The sequence below is a fragment of the Diuraphis noxia genome, unplaced genomic scaffold (assembly GCF_037042655.1).
Source record: "Diuraphis noxia isolate RWA-SAM2 unplaced genomic scaffold, SU_Dnox_SAM2 contig0006, whole genome shotgun sequence".
NCBI classification, from domain to species: Eukaryota; Metazoa; Arthropoda; class Insecta; order Hemiptera; family Aphididae; genus Diuraphis; species Diuraphis noxia.
The window spans coordinates 2,298,847-2,325,242 of NW_028301716.1; the positions used below are offsets into that span (position 1 = coordinate 2,298,847).

General features: G+C 27.4%; 3 protein-coding genes across 4 annotated transcripts in view; 1 reads left to right on the top strand and 2 right to left on the bottom strand.

The window, feature by feature from the left end:
* Window positions 1–1,673: 1,673 nt before the first annotated feature.
* The window catches only part of LOC149054519 (uncharacterized), a 48,761-nt gene continuing 24,038 nt past the window's right edge, over window positions 1,674–26,396 (top strand). The window contains exon 1 of one of the 2 annotated variants that reach the window (XM_089230067.1): window positions 1,674–1,931. In XM_089230067.1, coding sequence (XP_089086193.1) covers window positions 1,905–1,931 — 27 coding nt within the window. In that variant the 5' untranslated portion in view covers window positions 1,674–1,904. The remainder of the gene's footprint in view (window positions 1,932–26,396) is intronic. The other variant, XM_089230066.1, reaches the window with a different exon arrangement.
* LOC149054520 (uncharacterized) lies at window positions 16,672–19,857 on the bottom strand. The gene is made up of 4 exons (XM_089230009.1): window positions 19,850–19,857; window positions 19,610–19,684; window positions 19,452–19,538; window positions 16,672–17,401 (listed from the first exon to the last, which is right to left on the bottom strand). Exons 1-4 carry the CDS (start codon window positions 19,855–19,857, stop codon window positions 16,672–16,674), a joined length of 900 nt encoding a protein of 299 aa, XP_089086135.1.
* On the bottom strand, window positions 20,134–21,436 carry LOC149054521 (uncharacterized). The gene is made up of 3 exons (XM_089229982.1): window positions 21,227–21,436; window positions 20,299–20,504; window positions 20,134–20,218 (listed from the first exon to the last, which is right to left on the bottom strand). Exons 1-3 carry the CDS (start codon window positions 21,434–21,436, stop codon window positions 20,134–20,136), a joined length of 501 nt encoding a protein of 166 aa, XP_089086108.1.

Consider the following 26,396-nt stretch of genomic DNA (forward strand, 5'->3'; position numbering starts at 1 on the left):
TGTGGTTAAGCTAGCTTATCGAGTTACAGAATACCGCTGCAGTGCCGGAAACGTATTATCGAAGAGTCTTGATGGGTATATTAGGTTAACGATATTTACAAACAATTTTATATAGGAATTTTTTACGACTTTATTATAATACAAAAATAAAATTATGATAAACGACTATTAGTGTCTGATATTCGAGAACCAACAAGAATCATTGAGGTAATAAAGTAAAACTTTAAATTTAATATTATATCAACTTTTATTTATTTAAATAATTGTTGTATTTTAAATTTGTATGACACTTTTTTCTTACACGATCTACTTTATTAATGAATTTATTATTTTTTAATTGTTTCAGGTTTTAATTATTAATGCATTAATGCATATATGATATATTTTTGATTTTGTTTGCCTATATTGTAGTTTTCCGTACGCAAAGCTGTTAATTTGTTACTTATAATTTATGTACCTACGGTAATTGATTAATTATTAAATTTTACCATCTAGTGTAACTAGTGTAAGTAACTTGAAATCGCTGCTTCTTTAAATCGTTATAATCAATTTGGTTCAAGTTAAAATATATAATTGGAAATGTAATGTAAATTTAATTAAAATTTATTTTATTTTACGGTAAACAATGTAATTAATGCCATTGAGGAATATTTTGATACTAGATTAATATTAGAAAAATTATTTTTAATATATTATGCACTCTCCAAGTTAGTAAAATAACTGTAAATCGTAGATTTAACCTAACCCAACTCTCCGGAAGTAGCATTTCACTTGTCTGTTATACAATTGATATTAAATATTGAATACATTTTTATACTTTTATTTAAGATCTTTACTTAAGTGCCTATTTTTAAAACACAATTTTATATTTTTTATAAGTATTTAATATCTTATGCTAATGCTTATTATTGCTTGGTGTATTGTTTATTAGATTAAAAAATTAGTTAAAAAGCAGAAGGGTGATCAGTCTCACTGAATTAACTTTTTTAAATCTACACTGAAATGAAACTATTAACACATACAAAATTACCAATCGTTTTGTTGCATCTAATAAAAGTGTTAGACTTATAACTTATAGGTACCAAATATTGTTATTTTTACTATTTACAAATATTTTATTGTTATTATAATTTTAATTTTAAATTGTGTGTACTATTTAACTGCATCTGCACAACATATCAACATACCTATTATAGATTTTAAGTTTTGGTTTACCAAAACCGTATTGAAAAGTAAAATTTTTCTAAAAAATTGCAATAAATTTAATATATAATGATTAAGATTATCCTATCTGTTTTATTTTTCTGTGTTCATTCTGCATTTGTAATAAGAAAAAAAAACGTAAGATGTAGTGATTTTTTCTATAGCTGAAAGATATCCATATTGAAAAAATAAAATGTAATATTCTTATCAACAACTATATTATGCGTTTATTATTAAATATTGTGCTTTTTATGAGTGTTGAATATTTTTAGTTTAATAAAATATATTTAATCGCCTGTAATCAGTATAATATATAGGTATTAGGTAGTGTATTTCGTATTAATTTTTAAATACATTTTATAATATTACTTATCAACTAACATGATAACAGAAATGTGTTTAAAATGCAAAAAACAAATAAAATGGTGTACAAGGCGGTTTTAAATAATTCTAGTGTATTAATTATGTTAAACAACCACCGGGAGCGCTATTACATCTACAAACTTTCTGCAAGGAGTGATCTCTCCAATCTATTTTTTTTTATACCTTGACTGATGATTGCTAAGACAACTCTTTAAACCATCTCAGCGTGAATAGTGTTCAGATATTGCGCTCTCTTTCTCCACATTCAATAAAAACGTCTAAACTACTGTCAACGTTTTACGTGTTATCTCGCTATAATCATTTTAAAACCAATTAAGATGGAGGATTTAGAAACCCGAGCAAAGGTAAGAAAATACTTTTAAACAATTTAATTCGACAGAAAATGTTAATACTTTCTATTCATACCTACTTACTGATATAAAAGCTTTAAGAAAAATTTGCGTGCCAGTAAAATTATACACACACACACACATACACATTTATGCATTCTATTGTATGTTATCATAAATTCTAAAATTATATTCCAGCAATTAATTATTAATTACCATTTTATTATTGTGACAATAACTCCTTGGTACAAAATATTATATTTTATCATGATATTATGAAATAAGCTTAGACATGTTTTGGCGTTAATAACAATATATTATAATCATGGTTTAACAATACATCTAACCAGGCGTTGTCACTTTGGGTAGAACATTAATGTAAAATGAAGTGTACTTACCTATTCATTGTCAAATTATTTATGTTAACTTTATTATTATTATTATGTTATTTATTCGTGTTTTAGGGTCAATATTTTTGATATGACTAATGCAGCTTTTTTTTATATTTCACAGTATCGGGGTTAGTAGTATCAGTATTGTTTTGAATTATTAATATAATATTTTTGTTTGATTTAATCATTTTGATCTGCAGTAATAGATTTTTTGTTGTTGTCCTTTGATACTTGATTAGTTGAAAATATAGCATAGGTATAATATTTTATTATAATTAAATACAATTTGCTTTTACTAGATTATAATTTTAAATATAGATACCTACATACCTATAGTAAGCAACTCCTGTGTTGGTTTCACAGTTCTACTGGTATGCTAGTACCATCTTATACATCATTCAAAGCAGTTAAAAATAAAAATAATTTGCTAACTTCAGCACAAGAATATTGACACAACTCAAAAAGTAGATTTAACAGTAGAGCGAATTAAAAATTTCGATTATGTGATTATGCGATAAGGGAATAACGACACTTCACCTATCTTGTGGCGATTTTCGGAGACATACAAAATGTCGTTCTTGTACATAAAAATATGTGTATTTTGCAATGCATTTCCATGATAATCTTGAAAATGCCAATTTTTGAGTTGTGTCACTTTTCTTGTGCACCGATGATGTAATATTTATAATTTAGATAATATATGTATACATGTTATGGATTGAAACATTTCAGCATCTGCTGAGGAATAATTTGTTAATAATGTATCTGCGGTATATATGCTGTAGTATTGCCTTCAACTCCAACATATATAAGATTTATATATTTTAATCGGTGTTACTTGAGTAGGTACCTGCTGCCTGTTAAAAGAAAATAGTCAACTTTATCAATAATTATTATATAACCATCATTAAACATTCAAATTAATAATATCATCTACAAAATAGATAGGCACTTAAAATAATAATTTATTTAGAAGTGAACTCTTACTGCTATCATTGCTTTCATTTAAATAATATAAGTTCTTTTTCTTGCTGATTTTGATATCTCTATTCTCTGAGATATTGTTTGAGAAGCAGTCTGGCTCAGAGGTTGAAGCAGAAATGAATAACTCTTTTTTTGCAGCTTCCTTGTAATGGTTTTATAAAATGATGCAAAATAAATTATTTTTATAACTTTATTAAGTAATGATATAATCCTCAATATATTTGTAAGTGTTGATAGGTTATTTATTAATACAATTTATAGATGATCATAATATTGGTACAAATAGCTATCATAGAAAATAAAAACATTGTTTATTCTCAAATAAGAAAGTAGATTTTTCTAAGTCAAAGCATCTTGATTAATATAGATTATATAGTTTATAGTACTAAGAAATGTCAAATCAAAATAATAAAAAAACACATTGAGCATATTTAGGTTACCTATAAATAATTCACTAATTTATTATATTTTAATGTAATGAAAATTTTGATTGGGAATTGAGAAAATTTAATTAGCTCTTCTACAAAATTTAAAATATATGTAAAAAATGCATTAATCAATTTTTAAATAAATTTACTTTACTTACAGTTTGTTTTAAAATAAATTATGTAAACATTTTAAAACCAAAATAATCCACTAAGCAATGTTAATTATACTGTATACCATGTTAATAAAAAGATATGATACCTACAAACTTATGTTGTTAAATTATTGTATTTGTTGTTCAAAAATACCTAAATAATCATATAATACAAAAAAATTAAAATATTTGCAACGGATGGAAATTTATTTTTGTGTACCCCGTTGTGTACATAAGTAATAAGTAGATAGGTAGTTAATATTAAAAAATTTATAATTATTATAATTAATTATACTTTTATTAATACAGTAATACGCTCAATTAGTATAAACACATAAATATATATATATATATATATATATATATATATATATATATATATATATATATATATATTATATATGTATTATCATAGATATTTAGTGCTTACATAATGGTTACTTTAATTCAGAAATATCTAAGTTAATATTTAAATAAACAAATACAACTTATAAGCTTATACACATAATACTAACATAAACTTTAATATAATTAGAAGGCCAGACACTCTATATTAAATGTAGATACCTAGTAACCTAACCTTCTATTTTAATTTTATTAACCTGGCCATTCTACTTAAAATAAGTTTTATGAACTTACATACGAGGTTATAGCAGGAACAATTTTTTGTGAAGGGGTTTAAATTAAATAATATTTTCACTGTTTGTAATGAAAAAACCCAACTATCACATTTTTTTTTAAATTGACAATTTACTATATTTACTATATATACTAACCCTTTCACTACCACATTAAGTTTTTACAAAAAAAAAAAAACAATTTTTTACGATTATTACATTTAATAGATACTGAATACCAAGTTTTGTGAGGATAGGATAATTTGGAATTTGGTAAAAACTTATAAGGTTGTGCCTTGCAAGATACACTGGTAGTAAGTATAATAAAAATTCATATTTATTATTTGTTTATTGAAGTCTAACAAAACTATAATTACTGTTTTTTGTGGAATGTAGGTAGCAAAACAATTTTTAGAGTTGACAACGAAACATAAATGAATATTACATTTTTTGTACATAACATGCGTTTTGCTATTACAATTTTTCATTTTGCACCTTTGTTTTTCGCCAGAAATTGGCAAGTGTCTTACATTATCATACCGGGATTTTTGATACTGCTTTGATTCTTTTGTCGTTTTCTTTTTTGATGGAGATGAAGGCGATGTAGTTGAAGCGCTTGTTGGTCGTCGTCCACGAGGTCGTTTTATATTATCTGATCTCCCCAAATTATCGATTGTCTGCATGTTTCATTTTTAAATGTAATATTCATTTCTTTTTTCTTTTCGATCCCTATCAATTTACAATCTTTTAAATACTCCAACCACGAATTGCAGATTGCCATGTCTCAATGGCGTGGAAAACCATACGTAATGTCCATTTTTTCAGTTGTAGACTATTATTTGATCAATTTTATTCACACCATCCATACTTTTATATTACGTATAAAGTTTTATTATTTCTGGTCGATCAACTGTATCATATTTTTTTATTTTTTTGAACATATTTTGGTTTTTAATTTTAATTTATTTTAAAACAACGCCCAAAATAGTTTTGTTATTTAAAGTAAATTCTTGGAATTATAATATGATATTTACACTAATAAACTTTTATTTTTACCCAGAATAAACATGATTATCAGTATATTTTTAATTTTATATCAAAAATACGAGAGACTTAACGAAGAGGCAACTAAACTTGAGTGTGGGTAGAATAGCCTTCCTGGCGGGAGCCAACTAGACCAATACCTACTAAAAAACACTCAAGGTTTCGTTAAAAAGTTTAACACACTTTTGGCTTATCAGATGGACTATTTTCGTTATCCTCTTGCATGAAGAACCTCTGCAACAAATCAATGCACTTTTAGCCTCTCTAGCTGTAATTGGTGGTTCAGTATCTTCTTCTTCATCTTCCAACTTTTTTTAAGAACATTTACACACATCAAAATCCCATTAAGGCTTGAATGGTTATGATTTTTAATACTTTCGATAAACATAATCTCATAAATACGAGATTATTTACACAAATATTTAAATTTGTAGTTTTTTTTTAATAATTATGTGTATATTCTAATGCTATGATATAATAAAATTGCCCAAATAATCCGAATGGAGTGTCCATATTACGTGGTTTTATTTAACATTATTAATATACATTTGTAATGGGACCAGGGAGGCTATTCAGAAACTCATACGAAAAAGATCCGTATACGAAAATCGTGGTTTTCACATGAGTTTTCACATGATCCCAAAAAACCGTATTCTAAACACTTTTTCGTATACGGATACAATTATGTCATGTGAAAAATATTCACACGATTGATTCGGATGGGTTTCCGTATGTGAAAATTGGTTTCGTATGCGGATTCATGTTATGTTAACCGGTTCTAAGGTTTAGATTATGGTTTAAACATTGAATGATGAGACTTATAGTTATAATTTATGATTTATGTTTATTATAATATCATGATATTATCTAAATAATTTAATATATTTAAGTATAATATTCATTGCATCAAGAATTTTGAATTAAAAGTTAATTAGTAACATATGACGCGCGTAGAAACAAATTCTATAGATAATATTTTATAAACTCATACTATTAATTAAAGTGTGGATTTGTAAACATTTGCATATTTATTTTGGTTGATCGTATGATATGCTAAGTGAGCATTGCAATATTATTTCATGACATAATTATTTAAAAAAGAAACTTTTTAGTGCATATTTTTGTATATTTTGCAATTTTCTATTTTAAAATTTGAATTGCATATTTCATCTTTTAGTGCATATTTCGATGTTTTTTTTAATTTTTTTTTTTAGAAATTTTTAAATTATAAACTACCTATTTTGTCTATTATAAAATAAGAAATATATAAGTTTTTTTGCTGCTGGAAGTTACCAGATGGATGTTGGTGAAAATCGACATGCATCTGTGTCTCAACCTTCAGTCTGTAGAATAATTGAAGAAGTGACAAATGCGTTTTCCAATCCGGCCATATTTAATAAATTTGTTAATTTTCCTAGAAATTTCAGTGAGCTGGACGATGTGCGTACTAGGTACAACTCAAAATTCTTAGCTTAAACATTTAAATCATTGATTTTTCATTACATTTGATATTGATTATCGATTTCTCAGATTTTTTTCAAAGTATGGCTTACAAGGAGTTGTTGGTGTTATTGATTGTACACATATTGCTATAACTCCACCAAAGAAAAATGATGAGTTATATCCCGAACATATCTACGTCAATCGTAAAGGATATCATTCAATTAATACTCAACTCGTTAGTATTATTAAAATCATAATAAGATAAATGCCATACGTATTAATAATTTATTTATGTACGATTACCTACATTCAACTGTGAATTTATATACGTTATAAATACGTACTAAAGATTAATTTGTTTGAACTATTGATTTTTGAAGATATGTGATGTCAATTTACGTATTTTAAATGTGTCAGCCAGATGGCCAGGGTCTACCCATGATTCCCACATATGGAATGACAGTCATGTTAAAACATTTATGACAAGCTTACATGATCGAGGTTTTATTTCATACTTTTTGTTAGGTAAAAATTGCACAACCTAACAAGTTGTTTTAATGTCGATAGATATTGTTTGTAACTATTTTTACTTTGCTAATTTTCTTATGTTAACTGAAGGAGACTCTGGGTATGCTTTGCGTCCATGGTTGTTAACACCGTTTTTAAATGTCGAAGCTAATACACCGGAATACCGGTTCAATGAAGTATTTTGTCGCGCGAGGTCTACTATTGAACGCTGTAATGGAGTTTTAAAAATGCGTTTTCGGTAAGCTATATAGGTACCATTGATTTTATAATATTATATAATATTATTATAAAACCAATACCTTATCAGGCACTACTAATATTATTGTAACCAAATATTTTTGTTTAATCATTTACCTATTGAAGCTGTCTTCTCAAAGATCGGACTTTGCATTATTCACCAAACAAGGCTTCAAAAATAGTGTTGGCATGTATTGTGTTACACAATTTGTGTATTGAAGAAAATGTACCTTTAATTGATGAAGATGTTGAGGATGATGATTTTGGAATTTACCAAGCTGTTGACAATGAGGAAATGTCAGTAATGTCACAAAGTAGGCAAAATCCGGAACTTGTGGCCGGCCTTCGTTTCCGTCAAAATATTGTTAACAGACTGTTTACAAATTAAAATAACTTGTGCTTGAGTAATCTCGATTCTATTTCTATTTTCTATGGGAGTACTGTCAATGTGTTAATGTTTTGATATATTTTATTTTTATTTTATTTAAATTTAAATCTATGAGATTACTGGGCCTCACTGAGACATACTCGTGTGGAGGCCCAGGGTTATCTACTATACATTACATATTTGCATAAAAATTATAATTGACAGACATCTACAATATTTGTGTTTGAAATTAATAACCTAATTGTACAATAGAAGTAAAAACAAAAACAAAAACAGATAAAGTATGTTATAGGTAGATTGGTCCAAAATAATTCACGACGAAAATAATACTAATATTATAAATACTATACATATTTTTAATCATATTTAGTGACGTCACATTCATACATTAACCAGTGTGTGATATGTTTCTTAAACAATGGCAATGGCAAGTTCGCTAAATAATTTGGCATTGAATTGAGAATCTTGGTCCCTATGAAATCAAATACCATTCGACAGCCGGTTTTTTTTGGCCAAATTTGAGAGTATTTATGTAGTGCGTACCTAGTATTGACACCATGGTTCAAAGGGGACAGTATATTGTGTTTTTTTATATACAAAATGCTTATTTTAAAGTACAGGTTTTTAATATTTAATACATTAAACTCTTTAAATATTTTTTCGGTTGGATATCTACGGTCTTTTTTAATTGCAACTTTGATAATTGTGTTTTGACAGGTTTGAAGTAGGGAGAGAATATTGTCATAGGCACCACCCCAACCTATTAAACCATATGTGATTTGTGATTCAACAAGAGCTAAGTAAAATATTCTAATGTCTTTAGGTGGTAGAATATCACGAATTTGTTTTATTATATAAACTAATTTTTTCAACTTATTACAAACAGATGTAATTTGATTTACCCACCTCATATCCGAGCACATTTCAATGCCTAGATATTTAAAATTTTTTACTATATTGATTGATTTGCAGTGGCATTGGTCATGAATCTGACATGTATTATCGTGGATTTTAATTGAATTGATGCTCGGTAAAGTGGGCTTGGTGAAAGAATGTAGTATAATAGCCGATTTATCAAAGTTTAAAAATAGATTATTAACACCTAACCAGTTATCAATGGTTTTGAGGTCTGTCTCAATATTATTAAAAACTTCGCACCATGTATTAGCTATGCAAATTAGTGCAGTATCATCAGCGTAGAATATTACTTGACTTTTTAAATTAAGTGTTTTTATATCATTTAGTTGGATATTAAATAAAATAGGAGATAACGTTGTACCTTGTGGGACTCCACATTTTATTGACAACTCATTACTGATGGAATTATTAATTTTTACCATTTGTTTTCTATTATTAAGATAGGATGTAAAAAGAGAAAGAGCGGAACTGGATATTCCGATATTATTCATTTTATTTAAAAGTATTTTATGATCTACTGTGTCGAATGCTTTGGTTAAGTCGAGATAAATAGTAGCACATTTTATCCCTTCTTCTAAGGCAGTATATATAGTTTTAGTTACATTGGCTATAGCTTGGTCAGTTCCCTTACCTGGTCTGAACCCAAATTGGTGCTTAAAGAATAGATTATTTGATTCTAAAAAGTCTAGTAACCTCTTTTTTATTATTTTTTCGAATATTTTTGCTATATTTGAAATTACTGAGATTGGCCGGAAGTTACTATATGATGTTGTTGGACCTTTTTTGTGTATTGGTGTGATTATGGCTACTTTAAAGTTATCTGGTATTAGGTTCTGAGAAATACTTAGGTTAAAAATGTGACATAAAGGTATACAGAATATTGTACTATGTTTTTTTAATAAATCAGTTGTAATTTTATCAATTCCAGGAGATGACCCATTTTTTAATTTCGAGATTGCTTTTAATATTTCTTCTGTTGTTATAGTTTCAAATTTATTTAAGGAAGGCTTATTTTTAATTTCTGTATTATTTAATTCAGATGGAGTATTAAGGGGGGTGTTTTCAATTTTACGCTTTTGTATTTGTGCAACTAAATCTGATGCCACGTTAGCAAAATAATTGTTAAATTGATTTGCTAATATACTATTTTGTTTTTTTATATCTGTTGTATCATTAATTAATTTTATTAGGTCTACAAAATGATTTTGTTTTTTATTTTTTGCAATTATATCTTTGATTATTTTCCATTTAAGTTTTATATTATTTCCGGAATTCAGTATTTCAGTTTTATAGTACGTTATCTTAGCGTCTTTTATTACATTGGTTAATTTGTTCCTAAATCGTATGTAGTAGCTTTTTAATTTCAGATTTTGAGGAAATTTTTTAACTTGTATATGTAAGCGATCTCTTTGTCTGATGGAATTAATAATCGCAGTTGTGGCCCATGGCTTTAATTTTTTGGTTTTAGATGAAATAGTTATTTCTGTTGTGGAGTTTTTTTTTTAGTTTATTTATAGTTTCAACCAAGTACTGTAAGGCTAAATTGACATCATTAAAGTCGAATATTTCTGACCAATTATGATTTTGAACCAGATTGTAGTGATCACGTCGCCTACAGGTATCAGTAGTCAAAGGATGATGTTTGGAAGGTGACTCTTGAGTTAATTACACAACGTAGAATTCTTCTTAATTAGATTAATTGTTTATTTATTGTGATAAAACATATATTTATTTATAACATGAAAGCTGAATGTAAGTTTAGTATTCTGAATGATAGAATAAATTCGGTTTGATTCGAATATTTTCTAAGTTCAAAATATTGTTTATAAGAAATTTTCTAAGTCCAATGAATTAAATTAAACAACAGACTGGCGTGAAGGTGCTCTGGCTAGTCTCTGGGCTGCAACTCAAAAATTGAAATAAAAAAGTGAGAAAAGTGATCAATTTTTTTATTTAGGTGACTAAAAGTGACTATATCTTTTTATAAGAGATAAAAAGTGACAATATTTTGCTTAATAAAAAACATTTTTAATAGGTAACTAACTAAAGTATATTGCTCACTTGCATTTTATTTTATAAATTAATAATAAAAAGAAACAATAAAATCAAATCTTTTGATATATTTTACAAATTAATAAACCAAGATAAATATAATATATAATATAGGCATCTGCCATGTAAATATGTAATAACTGCAATACCTATAGATAGGTACTAAATTTAAATTATAATTTAAGTATAGTATAATAATAATATAACATTTTAATAGGTAACTATATACTAAAGTATATAAATATTGCTTACTTGCATTTTATTTTATAAATTAATAATAAAAAGGAACAATAAAATCAAATCTTTTGATATATTTTACAAATTAATAAACCAACATAAATATAATATATAATATAGGCATCTGCCATGTAAATATGTAATAACTGCAATACCTATAGATAGGTACTAAATTTAAATTATAATTTAAGTATAGTATAATAATAATATAACATTTTAATAGGTAACTATATACTAAAGTATATAAATATTGCTTACTTGCATTTTATTTTATAAATTAATAATAAAAAGGAACAATAAAATCAAATCTTTTGATATATTTTACAAATTAATAAACCAACATAAATATAATATATAATATAGGCATCTGCCGTGTAAACATGTAATAACTGCAATATAGATACTACATTTAAATTATAATTTAAGTATATTATAAATATAATTATTGTAAGGAAAACATTTTTCTTTTTTTTTCAGTCTTACGTTACATTTGTACTGAGATCATCTGAAACTTACTTAATCTTTTTTAAGTTTCTTGGTAAACTGTGTGATGAGATTGGACTTCCTTTTCTCAATATTTTTTTTAATTGATTCAGTCTTGGAACATCTTTCCCTCTCATCCTCTCTAAGTTTTTTTGCTGTTTCCAACATACCCACAGCAATCTGAGCATTAACTAAGTCATTTTTTTTTATTGCCGTTTGAAGACGTTCAGTTGCTTCTTCTAAAAATTTATCAGCCGCTTCTATTTGTTTTAATTCAATTTTTCTAGATTTTGTAAGTTCTTCTAGTTTGTCAATATTTTTTTTACTCTCTAGTATTTTTAATTCTGATTCTTTTCTTTGATTTTCCTGTTCATGTTCTAGATTTTTTTTCTGTACTTCTTCCATGTTCTTACTTTTTAATTCCTCAAGATAACTTAAATACTTAGAATGGGCCAATCTAGCAGATACTAAAAGTTCATTAGTTAATGGAACCAACTCAGGTCTTTCATTGAAACGAGATAAACCTCCTTTAATATTAAGTCTGCTATTTAGCATACGGCAGGACATTGCAGCTTTATCGTCAGTGATTATGTTTCCCGAAAGGGAAAAACCACGCTCAACTTCAGCACTCCCGTGCGATAACGTTAAACAAGATTTAACAAGTTGTGTGACTGTTGGATACTTAAATTCTCCAAATCCAGTTTTAAGTTCAAATATATTATACCAAAAATGATCAATTCTTACTGTGGTATTTGTAAAAGTTTCATGTTTTAATAACTTCCACTCATCGACTAGTTTATATAAATCTACTTTGAAAGGCATTATTTTTGAAATTTTTTCTATATCATTCACACTTCTAGATTTTTTTATTTCATCAGTTTTCAGACACCTAAAATATTTCAGCTTTGAAGAATCTTGAATAGATGACTTCTGTAAAATATGATTGCCAGCAGCAACAAAATGTTTTCTTATGTTTGTCAAAAACAATCTTTTATCAAGTTCAACTATTTTGTCTATATGTAACTTCAATTTATCAGGTAAATATAATTTATCTACACTCTTGAGATTATTTATGTCAAATATATCAATAGAATTATTTTTTAACCAAACTTTAACAATATCTTCTTTACACACATAATCTGCAATTACACAGACAAGTTGACTAAGTTCTTCGTGCATGATATGTATCAGGGGTTCTTGGCGTTGAAACATCCCAGTAAATCTTTGGAATATAGATGTAGACCATAATATGAATTCGAGCTCTGCTTTAAAAGTTGTGCAATTTAAGCAATCAATAATATTTTTATACTTATTAGTTTTTATAAGACTTTTCTGGTTATTAGGAACAAAAGTTAAAAAGTAATCTAATAGACCATCCCACTGTTCAATGATACGGGCTGTGGAGTCACTTAGAGTTAACCACCTGGATGCACAATGTTTCAAAAACTTATGATAAGGTATACTATTTTCCTTTTGTATTTTGGAATAATCTTCATATCGTTTAGGCCATCCGTGAAAAAAATAGTAAACATCAATAACAAAATTTGATACTCTTATTCCTATAAACTCTAATCCTTTTAAAAAAGCGTTATGGACAATGTGAATATTACATGTGCCGATATCTATCAAACCAATACCACGAATGTTTTTTACATTTTCATTAACCAATTTAAAAACCGTTTTATTGACATTTGGGCCATCACTTCCAAGCATTAACAACTTATCAATTGAAAGATTTGCATTGTTTATTGCTTTAATAATATAATCTGATAAAATCAAACCAGTCGCTGAACCGATAAAAAAAGTTTCAAGGTGACGAACAACTACCCCTTTTGTATCATCACACCAATACCTTATTGCACACTGTAACTCTTTTACGCCTTCAGAATTAGTGGTCTCATCATAAATAATTGTGTAGTAACAAGCCTGACATTCATCTAATAACATTTTTCTAAAATGGGGACCTAAACAATCTGTTATTATACATATACGATAACTTAGTACGGCTTAATGAAAAGTTAGTATCAACAAATGTACCAGGAAACATTGCCTTGAAAATGTCTGCCAAACCATCACAAGAAGTTGTTGACATATTATTGACCACACTCTTCATCGTCCATAATATTTCAGCTCTTGTGGCCATATCCCTTGATGTAAAACTAGTGGAAATTGCTAATTTGTGAACTCCTTTCTGTGCTAGTGCATTATTTTCTGGAAGCATGTTAGGAGGAACAGAACATAAATGCAACTGTTGTTCACCGAGCTTCACTTTGACATTTTGTTCATGTTTAATCGATTTTGAATGTTGGAATAAGGCTTGAAATCCTTTTGATTCGCAGTTTATTGTATTAGCACAAGCGATGCAAAATACTTCGGTCTTAGAATATTTTTTCCCCCACGTAGAAATTGTATTATTACACGAATCCTTTTTGAGGAGCCACACATCTTGCACAGTACACTTTCCCATAGTTGTGGGATAGAAACGATTTAATATTTTTATACACACTAGTAAAAAAACGACAACTAATGTACTTGATAAATCAAAATAGAAAATTTTAACAACGTGTAAAAACTGAAAACTTTAATAACAAATTAAAAACTATAAACATTTTTATTAAATAAATTATTTTAATTATTGAAGATTAGTGATTTAGTGATTACAATTTACAATATAGTCATGATAATAATACAATATTATCAATCTTATCTACCTTGAAACACTATTATGATAATGGTTACGTAGTGGTAATATACGGTTGTAGATCACGAGATTACACAAGACATAATCAAATTTCCTTTAGGTATCGTGTTTTAAATTTTAATCATATATAATTTTATTGTTATCAGTTAAATTACCAATAATTAGTAAATATTGCTATTGGTAATGATTATTTGAAATATGGGAGTCCATTATGTCGCACCCTGTATTATCTATGATTTTAATCACGACTATAATAATAGTACAATACAATATTATATTAATTAAATATATATACGAATATTGTAAGGTAAAATTTAAATCAACAGAATTTTAAAAATTACATGATTAAAAGTATTTTCAGTTTCTGTTATGAAACATTATAATAAATGGATATAAGTGAAAAAAGTGAGAAAAGTGATAGTTTTCGAAATAAAGTGACAAAAAGTAACCTAACCCAAAAAAAGTGACAAAAAGTGAGAAAAGTGACAGAGTTGCAGCCCTGTAGTCTGGTCAAGTCGCGTCTGAATACAGGCCGTTTCGGGGTCCCTTATATAGTGCTACCCTCTACTCCCCATAGTCTACTTGCTCTTGTCGCTGTTCTCACGGATGTGGTAAAGTTATCTAGATTGACGGAAATGCCACTCGCCCACGTACGAGCTAAATGCGTATCCCATGCGGCTACAGACTTCGATAATTTATATTATTATTAACATTATTATTATGAAAAAATATACATTATAATATTACTTTATGACATTGTTTCTTGTAACTTTTGTAATGATGCATAAACCCACATCCTGTGCACACCTATCAACGATCTTTCATAGTCGTCTAACCACATGATTACGTGTTGCCCTAACGTTAATGATTTCCACGAAATGCTTTCTCTCTTATAATTACAAAGTTGGTCGCATCCTACCCTATCTTAGTTCGGCTGGTACCTAGTTGACCGTGAACTAGACAATGCGGGACGCTAGTCCATAGCAGTTAGCTTACAGTCATCAATTTTTAAGACTTTCAAGGGGTTCGGACTGTTATTACGGTTATCTGATACGTTACCTATACTAAGAGTCGTTGGGTAGTGATCTGTTATGTTTGTATGCACAACTATTGGTAGCAGATTGTTATAGGATTTTGTTTTTAAAAATATGTGGTCTATACATGTTTTCGAGGTAGGTCTGGTGATGTTTTTGATTAACGGTAAAAAACCAAACTGTGCCATCATAAGCGAATAGTCTTCTTTAATTTTTGAGGGTTTAAGCAAATCAATATTAATATCACCCAATATAATTTTATATTTAGCGGCTATTAGGGTAGATCTGTATAATATGGTATCATTTAGTTCATTTAGAGCAGAATCAACGTTACTATTGGGTGATCTGTAAAGTGGGTAAATCAGAAAATCAGTTTTTGATTTTTTGAAGACAATTTCTAGGGCTGTTATATTTTGAATGTTGAGTTCTGATACTGTGATAATATGTAATGTGTTTTTTAAATAAATTACGACTCCATCATTTTGATTTTTATTACGCTCGGTTGCATGAACCGTATAACCATTCATTTGGAAATTATTAATTGATATATTTTCTAGACCTAGCCAAGCTTCAGTTATGATAATTACCTCAAATTTTGTTTCAATATTATCCAAAATAATACATAATTCATCAAAGTGTTTTTTTATACTGCAGATATTCATTGTAAATATATTTATAGCATTTTGATTGTACATTACGCCGTCGAGATTATTATACACACATTCAATTTCACACAAATCGTTGATGTGATCAAGAACTAATGCACTATCGGTGTTATAATTAGTATTCATAAAATATAGTGAAATAATCGTGGCGTGAGGGACATATATAGTAGTGTATTGGTTTAAAGTTCAATGAATATTTGTAAAGATAATTAATGTGATATTTAGTGGTTAATAACCTGGCTAATGAATTGAAATAGACGTTCACTAATAAGACCTTCTTTCTGTTTATGTAATTAGGGAATAACAATTTAAGTTTTAGACAATACAATAATAATTTTGAATAGTGTGTGTGTGTTTACATAAGAATATTAAATAGATGTAGTTATTAATAAATTGTAGATGATTTTCTTTAATGTTAATGTGAGAGTATGATTTTGCAAATAAGAAACAAATTATTTTAAATGAGTAGAGTTAGATTTCAGATTATGAATTACCTCTTCATTGGCCACGTTGATTATTTTCTCTGACTCATTTTTGCGGAGGAAAATCAGCCCGTTTTTAGTCCAGACGAATTTATAGTTGTATTGATTGCGGAAGTCTCGAGCTTGTTTGAATAGGAAACTGCTTTTTGATGTTAAATTTTCTCTTATGTATATCGACACTTCAGGTTCCATATCAATATTCTTTGTGGACAGATTCCTTATTATTTTACGAGAATCTAATATTTTTACTTTATCTTGGTGACTTGTGAATCCAACCACTATTCTTCTTGTAAGATTATTTTGTGTACGACCAACTCTGTGACAGTCATTAATCATAGGGTCTGTAATTTTAATATTAAGTTGAGTACCGATGTTTTTGACTATTTCGTAACAATTTTCTAATTTATTTTCTGGAACACCGTCAATGACAATTTCATTATTAATCAAACGACGTTCAAGGAATTCAATTTTGCTTTCTAGAGTATTGATTTGGGTTTTCATATTTTGATTATCTGTTATGATTTTATCAATCATATTAATTTTTTTGTTTATAAGATCGAAGTTGTTCCCGGTTTCTTTTTTAAACATTTCAAAACTATCTTTGAGTTGTAATATAATGTCCTTAATATCGGAGAGATTTGTATTATCATCATTAATTTGGTTATCAATGAAACACGAGCACAACGGTAAAGATATAGCACTATGCGGTTAGATAACAATTGTAAAGCGGTAACTGAAGTTTCTTGCCACAATTGTACCAACGTTGGCCACCCTGACATGTAAACAGTAACCGGCATCATAGCATAGAGCAATATAGACTCATAGACCTTATAATAAGGTCTATGACCGGTATAGATAATAAAGATATGGATAGGGCATACATAGATAATATTATCTATGAGGTCGTATCGATCTTATCAGCGGTATTTAAGGGGTATTTATGGTATTTACCTAGAGCAGTAGAGCCCCGACTGGGCCGACTGTTTGTGCACATGCGCGTAATTCTGATTGGTTAATCAATTATTATCAGTTATCACATTATTCAAATACTCATTGGTGACTGTGAGCATTCCAGTTATCATATAGTTCAATGGCACCTCGTGACCACGTCGCCACAAGGCACGAATTAATGATCCTAACCGCGTCCGCAATGTCTGCCCTGTAACACAGTAGCACATCATGACAGCTATTATATGAAAATTGTGGAATTCTTGAATTGGAGAGCCGCCTCGTGACATACCTATGTTTGAGTAGTTAGATCCTCGCGATTTGTCCACGGATTACTGTGCTTCTTTAATCTTCATCAATTAATGGTATGTTTTCTTCAATACACAAATTGTGTAACACAATTTATGTTAATACTATTTTTGAAGCCTAGCTGGGTGATTGATGCAGTGTTCGATCTTTGAAGAGAAGACACCGTCAATAAATGATTAAACAATAATATTTGGTTACCCCGTTGGTTACAATAATTTATTATAAATGTAAGTTCTGTTAAGATTAATGCGTGTATATGTGAAATTACTGAAAATGCAATTTGGAAACTCCATTACAGCATTTAATGGTGAACGTTGCATGGTAAAAATCTCATTGAACTGATATTTTGGTGTAATAATTTCAACATTTAAAAATGGTGTTAACAATCATGACTGTAAAGCATACACAGTCTCCTTCAGTTATGAAAAAATTGTCATTATCTAATTAATAAATATAACCATTTTTTAGGTTTTGCAATGTTTAGGTACCTACCTAACAAAATTGTGAAGTAAAATTTTGATTATGCAAGCTTGTCATGACTGTTTTCATGTTACTTTCATTACAAATGTGAGAACAATGGATGTATTTGGATACCTCAATTAAAATGTACAAACAAGTTGATTATTGATTGAATGAAATCCGTTACAATTGACATAGATATGTTCTGGATATAGTTCACCTTTTTATTTGGTGGTATTATATCAATATGTGTGCAATCTACAAACTAAAACTCCTTGTAAGCCATGCTTTGGAAATAACATGAGAAATTGATATCTATTGTAATGAAAAATCAATAATTTAAATATTTAAGCTAAGAATTTTGAGTATTTTTAATATAACTAATCATTTTTCTATGGTAGATTTAGTTAACGTTTATTCAGTTAGTGTAGGTATAGATATATTATTAAGAAATAGAAAAATACATAGGTATTATTAAGAAATAGAAAGACATATGTATTATTATGAAATAGAAAAAGACATATTATCATTATAAGGAAAAGAAAGTAAGAAAAGGTTTAATTATTTAAAGATCTTATTCATTTTCATCGGTCCCAGTTATTAATTTTTGTAGTGCATTGGCAATCTTTTCTTTTGCAATGACCGATCTCTCTTTGAGTTTTTCCATTGTTTTTAAATGGTTTAGTTTGGCTTCATAATAATTTTTGAGCATTTCATTTCGCTCATTGCTCGCCTCGCCCAACACCCCTACAGCAGTTACCGTTCTAGCCAATCGGTTTTTTTTTTGTTTCATTTTTCTTTCCACTAAAATAATTAATTATTTTGTTTTGGAATTAGAATACATCAAAATGTTACTATAAAATAGATTTCCTCTTTTTTTAATATGAAGAACATTATGTATAATAGATTAAATTGAATTATTAAAAATGTATAATGTACTTTTATGAGCGTTAATTAATTTATAATTTTTTTGGTTTATTATTGTATTTTATAATATATTGAAAATATTAGGAATATCAGTACGGAACACTTGCCTTTGTTCAGGTTCTTGGATTTTATTTTCCAAAGAACGCTTGAAACCTCGACTAGATTCCACCTTTTCGGTATTTATAAGTACATCACTTTAAAAAACAAAAACAAAACATTTTAATACATTTTTTAGATCTAATTACACATTAAATATAAATTATACTTTGATACATCCATAACACTGGGAGATTTTTGTATCTCTGATACTTCTTTAGTGATGAATGATTCAGTGACTAAACTAAAAATGAAAAATCAGTAAATGTTAAAAAAAATTTGGATCATGAAAAATCAACATGACGTACTGTATCCTACTATTAAAATGTTTAATATATTATGTTTGAAATTAAATCTCAACACTACAATTAATATTTAAATGAATTGTTATTTTACTCATGTCTAATACTGACTCATAGGTAACCCCTGATCTTTCTTAAATTATACTTTAACTCTGTTTTCTATATATTATTAATTGTAGAATCAAAGTGAATTTTTTATTTTTATGTATACCTAAGGTTATTTATTTAAAATGTTATAATTTTTTTTTTTTTGTAAATAATTACATGTATTATTCATGTTATGTAACTGTTGTTCTACTTCTAAAATATTTTAAAATAAATGTAATGAAAAAAAATAGGGACAGTACATATCACTTAATCACTATTATTATTAAGTTAAAATGTTGTTATGTTACATGTTTGTTGAATCCAATTCATCAGTCTGTTTTACATTTTCTGCATTTGGTACATTGATAACCAATGATTGGTTTTGTTGTCTATAACATAGTATTTAATTAGTTAACTGAAAATTAATTCAAATAACTCTTTTTATATTAATACTATTAAATTAAATTACTTGTTTGGGGTATCAAAGTCAAAACAAACTGGATAATCCATAATTAAAGGGTCCCCAGAAATAGGCACTACACCTATCATGCCAACCACCGTTTCACTTAAAGTATCAAGTGATCCAGTTGTTGATGGCCCGCCTCCAGTACCTTTTACATTTTTATTTATTTGTGCCTGTTTTTTTTTAGCATCAGCCTTTAGATCTTGCCATGTCTATAATTGTATATAACATATTATAATTATTGTGTACTATTATATCATTGTACTTTTTTTTTCAATCATATTTATTTTGTATATATTTTTTATGTTATGAAAAATGCACTATGTAAATAAGTATTTATGTAAGAGTTTGTTAAGTAAACAGTAATGTTATAGTTAATCCGTACTGACTCTACCAATAGTTCCTGTATTTTGAAATGTGTCCAGCGTTTTCATAAATAATATTTTTATGTTTTTTAATAAAAAAATTAGCTTATGAATGAAAGCTGAAAAACGGCTTTATACAATAAATTTAAATTAAATATTATTTATTGACTAAATTAAACATAGGTAGGTTTTTTTTTTTACTGTTAAATATTGTATTCCTTGTGCTATTTTAATTATTAAATATTAGTAATATAAGTATGTTATATTATTGCATTATATTGTGTAGTGTACTGATCAAATTTAAAGTTCAATATAAATTGAAAATACATTAAACGCCATTTTAGGGAAATTATGCAACAAAAAATAATTAAATAGGTTAGATACTTTTTAACATGAATAAAAGTTACACTTAAATGTGTAAATCAAATATGTATATTAATTATATAGTTATATATAATTATATATTATGTATGTATTATTCAATAAGACAAGTGTGCAGCTATATGAAAAATGAATTTTTGGAAGTAACTTTTAAACATTTTTAATTTAAATTAAATATTTTAATTTACCCGGCGCCAGGCCATCCAGTTTTTTAAAGGGCCCGGAATTGAATTTAATACCCCCGATAGTTCTTCCCACTGCTGTTTGTCTATGGCTTGTGTGAAGGTGGAGGAATGTTTCCCTTTAGCCAATTCCTCGTGGTTACTCAAAAAATCGACCATAGCTACTTTTTGGTCGTTTGTCACCGACTTTGATTTAAATCTTTTTTCAACCGACATTTTATATTTGAAAAAAAAATCGAATGAACAGTCAAAACAGTAAAAAAAAAAAGCAAAGGTTTATTAAAATGCGGGAAATGTTACGTACACAATACAAATAGTTTTTTTCTTCCATGATAAAAATAAAAATTTGCGACGTTGCCGCTGTTAATCGTGGAAAAATTATTCCCATACGGATCACAGATTCGTATACGAATATAAATGTTTTGTGAATACTATTTTCCATTCGTATACGAAAATGAATCGTGTGAATCGTTCGTATACGGATCTTTTTCGTATGAGTTTCTGAATAGCCTCCCAGATATGTTTGCTCATACTAAACGGATGCTCATATTAACCGATGCCTAAATTATATTATATAATACCTGTTAAGTTGTTGCGTTAAACCACTTTATTATTTTTAAATTATTATATTATTGTTTAAAAAACATAGCTAATAAAAGCAATAAATAATTTTTTTTGAAATATTAATATGCATATGTGTATGAAAACCCAAGAAATATGCATTTATTTCTTTAAAATTATTGAAATAGGTATGCAAAATATGCATTTTTAGTTTTTAAACTCAAGCTTGGTCTGCTACAAATCGAGAGCATACATTGTTTGCGTCGCCTCAACGCGTATTTAAACGTACCGTATCCAAGTTCGGCCACGGTATTCAATCTACGCTGCTTATTGGTCTATTTGAATTGCGTGCCACAATAAAGATAATGTAATATTATGATAATAATGATATTATAAATTAAATACTTATAATACTTATACTATTTATAATACTTTTTTAGATCCTACAAACCTAACATTGTACCTACATATTTCAGTAAATTTACTTGCATTTTACTAAAGTGTAAACAAATTATATGATTATGATATATACGTAATACTGTATATAATATCTAAATTAAAATAAAAAGTATATTATATTATTATTATAGTATACATACCTTAACATACTTATAAATACTATTTTTTGTAGTGTTTCCACACTAGTTAAATAGCAAGGTATTCCATATTATATTATATATATTTTATTTATAATACTTGTATATTTTATAATTATTGGTAGTACAAAAGTATAAGTGGCTTAAACTTAATTAATAGTTGTGCATATAGGATGGTGTAATCTAATGGAAGGCATGCTAATGAAAGAAGACTTGTTTATTAAGAAATAAACCAATTTAAATGATCTGTTAGTCATCAAGTAATTAAATATAAAGTATAATTATAAATATAATAAAAAAAAACTGTTACTTCTGTAAATGTTATATAAATAAACTAAAAATATCAACAGAAAATTGTAACACATTTAATGCTTGTTAATGAAGCAATTTTTTCAGTAATAAAATAAAATGTATATAAATAAACAAAAAATAACTACACATTATAATGATTGTTACTAAAAACAAAAAATAAATGTAAGCACCGTTTAAAATAATATTGGGAAAAACTATACATTTTTAATGAATTTATCTAATAATGAAATGATAAAATATATTATAGGGGAGAGAGTTGTATCTTGGCACCATTTTTACAAAAAAATAATCTGGTACTTTCAATTTTGAATATTAAATGTTCATTTTTACTATCCATTTAGACAATACACATAAGTATATGGTCATTTTTTTAAAGCCATTATATCAATTATTTTTTTAATTAATTTTTTTTTTTTAAACCTGTACCTTGGTATTTGGGGTTTTGTACCTTGATTTGCATTGAAATAGGTATGCATAATTCGGTTCAAAACTAATTTTATATTATAGGTATATTTGATTAGTTACAAATATCTAGTTATTACTTATATCAATTATTATAGTTACTAAATATATTTAATATTATTTATAGATAACTACCTATAATTATACACAATAATTAGAAAGGTACCTAGATAAAATAAATAAACTTTAGTCTCATGTTAACTTTTAAGTCTTTATTTTTTTTTTATGATAAACAGAATGAAAACAAAATAAAATTAGGTACTTTCCTAAACATTAACAATATTAATAACAATTGTTATTCTTAAAAAAACAGTCTTCTTGTTATAATAAGTATTTGGTAACTATTTTAATTAATAGTTAGTTAATAAAATAAATAAAATAATAACTTGTAACTTCCTACTAAAATACTTTTTAAAAACAAACTGAACATAATATTAGTAGATATAGGTATTTCATTATGTGTGTCAGCCAAGGATATAAGAAGAGAAGACAATTGAAAATGAAATTTGTGATATTTGACGTTTAGAAGCACCATTTAATATTGTTAATGGTAGTTTCCTCACTATTTCATTATCTGTTACCTCATCATGATCCTCTTTGCCATCAATAAATTTGTTGCTGCTTGTCTTATGAAAATAATTGATGATATAATTGCTACCTACTACATCAGTAACTTCAGCCACATAGTGAATACATCTTTTTTTCCCTTTAACTTTAACTAGAATGAAATCACCTTGTTTAATTTTGGTTCTGAGTAAATAGTCTTCTTCTCTTTGATCTTTTCCTATTTATTCAATCTCATTTATCATATCATCATCATTATCATCATAAATTATTTTATGATTTTCACAATATTCTTCACTGCTTTCATCAATAGTCGCAAACTTTAATTTATTTTAGTTGGACTAATGACGTATATTTCATCCATGAGATTTTGTTTTCTCCCAATATTTTATAAAATATTTACATTAGTTCAAGGTACAAGCGGTCCAAGGTACAACACTCCTCTACCTACTATATTTTTTTAGCAAACAAAATTTTTAAATTTTTATTTACTAAGGTAAATTGAGTAATAGTTACAATATTTGTAGTACCTTAAAGAAACTATTTTAATTGGCAATATAAATTACAAAACATATATTTAAAACTTAATTTAAAATATTAATAAATAAAATAAAATCACGCAGTAAATTGAACTGTAAAACAATAACTGTGGCAAAACTTTTGATGGATTTTTTTTCTAATGTGTTTTAGAATTAGGAACATTTTCATTTATATTTAAGGCTAAACAACGTTTTCTTTTACGTTTAGTATTCTTATTTTTTTTTTACATTTGACGGTCGACCAGCTTGAATGCGTTTTACTCGCATGATGAAATATAAGTTTTTCACCTAGAAAATGATGTGGGTTGAGTCTATTAATTTGCCATGGCTCATAAAATTGTTAGTTACCTTAGATAAATCTGAAATAGATGGTATTCGTTGAAGGTGGTTTTTAAGATTTTTGATACTTTTTAAATCAAATTTACTGTTGTTATGTTCAGATGCTAAGGCATTATTTTATTTATTAATTAATTATTTATTTATTAATTCTAAATATTTCAGTTTGTAAGGATTCAAATTCAAGTTCCATATTATTTGATAAATTACCTACAGTTATCTTCAGTAAATATTTCAGAATTTCCAGTCAGATTTGTGTTTTCAACTTCAATTTAATTTTCTATATTTATTTCACTATTAATATAATCAGAGCATTGATTTAAATTTTATAACATTAAAGTTTCTGAATTTTTTTCCAAGTCCATATTTTTTAGAAAATCATAATCAAAATTCTTTCCTGTTGCAAGTGTTGCTAGACTTAAACGGTCTGCGTAAGATAATTTTGGTGAATTCAACACTGCATTATTACTTAAATAAATTACACAAATACGTTTGCAATATGCTCCACCCTGACCAGCTGGGCAATCCCAATATTGGTAATCATTTTTAAAATTAACTGTATACACAAGTTGGTTGTGTAATGAAAAATTTACATGAAATGTACTTTCATTAACAGAAGTAACTTGAAGATTTTTCGCATTTTTACAAAATGATTGATATTCTAAGGTAGGTTTTGCCACACGATAGGAAACAAATTTAACGAGTCGACGTGTATGATAATTTTCAAGCACTTCGAATACAAATTCAACTAGAGCTGCTGCATTGAATGCTTTGCATCTTTCGAGTACAATATCTTTAAAAAATCGTATTGATGACTCAACAATATTATTTGTATTTTGTCCAAGAATATTTAAATCTATTCGATAACAAATGGCCCGCTCTTTAATTCTGTTTTTCAATTTAATCATATGGTCAGCAAAAAGTTTATTTGGATGGGCACACAATTCTTCAATTCCAATCAGAGCATTTTCTTCATAGAAATCAAACAAAACATCTCTAAACTTAGTCATTAAGGATTGTTTCTCAAATTGATTTATATTATGTTTTGTGTCCCATAACCATCTCAAAAGTGCTTGACGTACATGAAATGCACAAAGACGTAGTAATGGGGATTTTGGAAACAGTAGTTGTAATGCTTGACGCTCACCACAGCTCATCACAGTCGCATCAATCATGAATACTAATGGATATTTTTGTCCATAAATTCCAATGTTGTCCAAACATTTTTGAAGTAATAAAAATGCTTGAACATAACCTTCATTGGTTAAATATTTATGAATAATGACTGCAAGGGGTGTACCAGCAACTTTAGATGAGCCAAAGATAAAGTCACATATGAACTACTCTGTACGTACAACTTTTGATTTTAAAAAACTTTGTTTTATTTGTGGATTAGTGGCTGACGTGGAAAAAGAAAAAAAAGTAAAAATGCTCCTGATGTAATAAGTTCTAGTTGCAGTTGCAAGCATTTTACGTCAAAACGCGTGCACTCAAATTTGTGAAACAAAATATTATACTTCGAACATGTGTTTATTCGATAATCTAAATGAGTTCATTCCTGAATCATTATTTTTTTTGTCGGTGAGTTAATTTTGAAAAATAATAAAGTGAAAATAGAGCCACTACAAAAAAAATGCATAACCTTTTGCCATGCAATTATTACTGCACTACGCCCTAGAGCATTTGCTTCGAATCTACGGCTGAGACTCCGGTTTATTTACATTGGCAATTCGGTTCGCAAAGGTTAATCGATATTTTATCATGCTTGGGTTTGTGTGCTACTTATAAGGAAACTTTTCTGTATGA

Coding starts and splice junctions, on each gene's coding strand:
- LOC149054520 (XM_089230009.1), bottom strand. Junction 19,539..19,609: donor AGTGTTATGGATGTATCAAA/GTATAATTTATA, acceptor TGTTTTTTAAAG/TGATGTACTTATAAATACCG. Junction 17,402..19,451: donor ATCCAAGAACCTGAACAAAG/GCAAGTGTTCCG, acceptor CTAACCGCATAG/TGCTATATCTTTACCGTTGT.
- LOC149054521 (XM_089229982.1), bottom strand. CDS start 21,436: ATGTCGGTTGAAAAAAGATTTAAATCAAAGTCGGTGACAAACGACCAA. Junction 20,505..21,226: donor ACTGGATGGCCTGGCGCCGG/GTAAATTAAAAT, acceptor ATACAATTATAG/ACATGGCAAGATCTAAAGGC. Junction 20,219..20,298: donor GACTTTGATACCCCAAACAA/GTAATTTAATTT, acceptor ACTATGTTATAG/ACAACAAAACCAATCATTGG.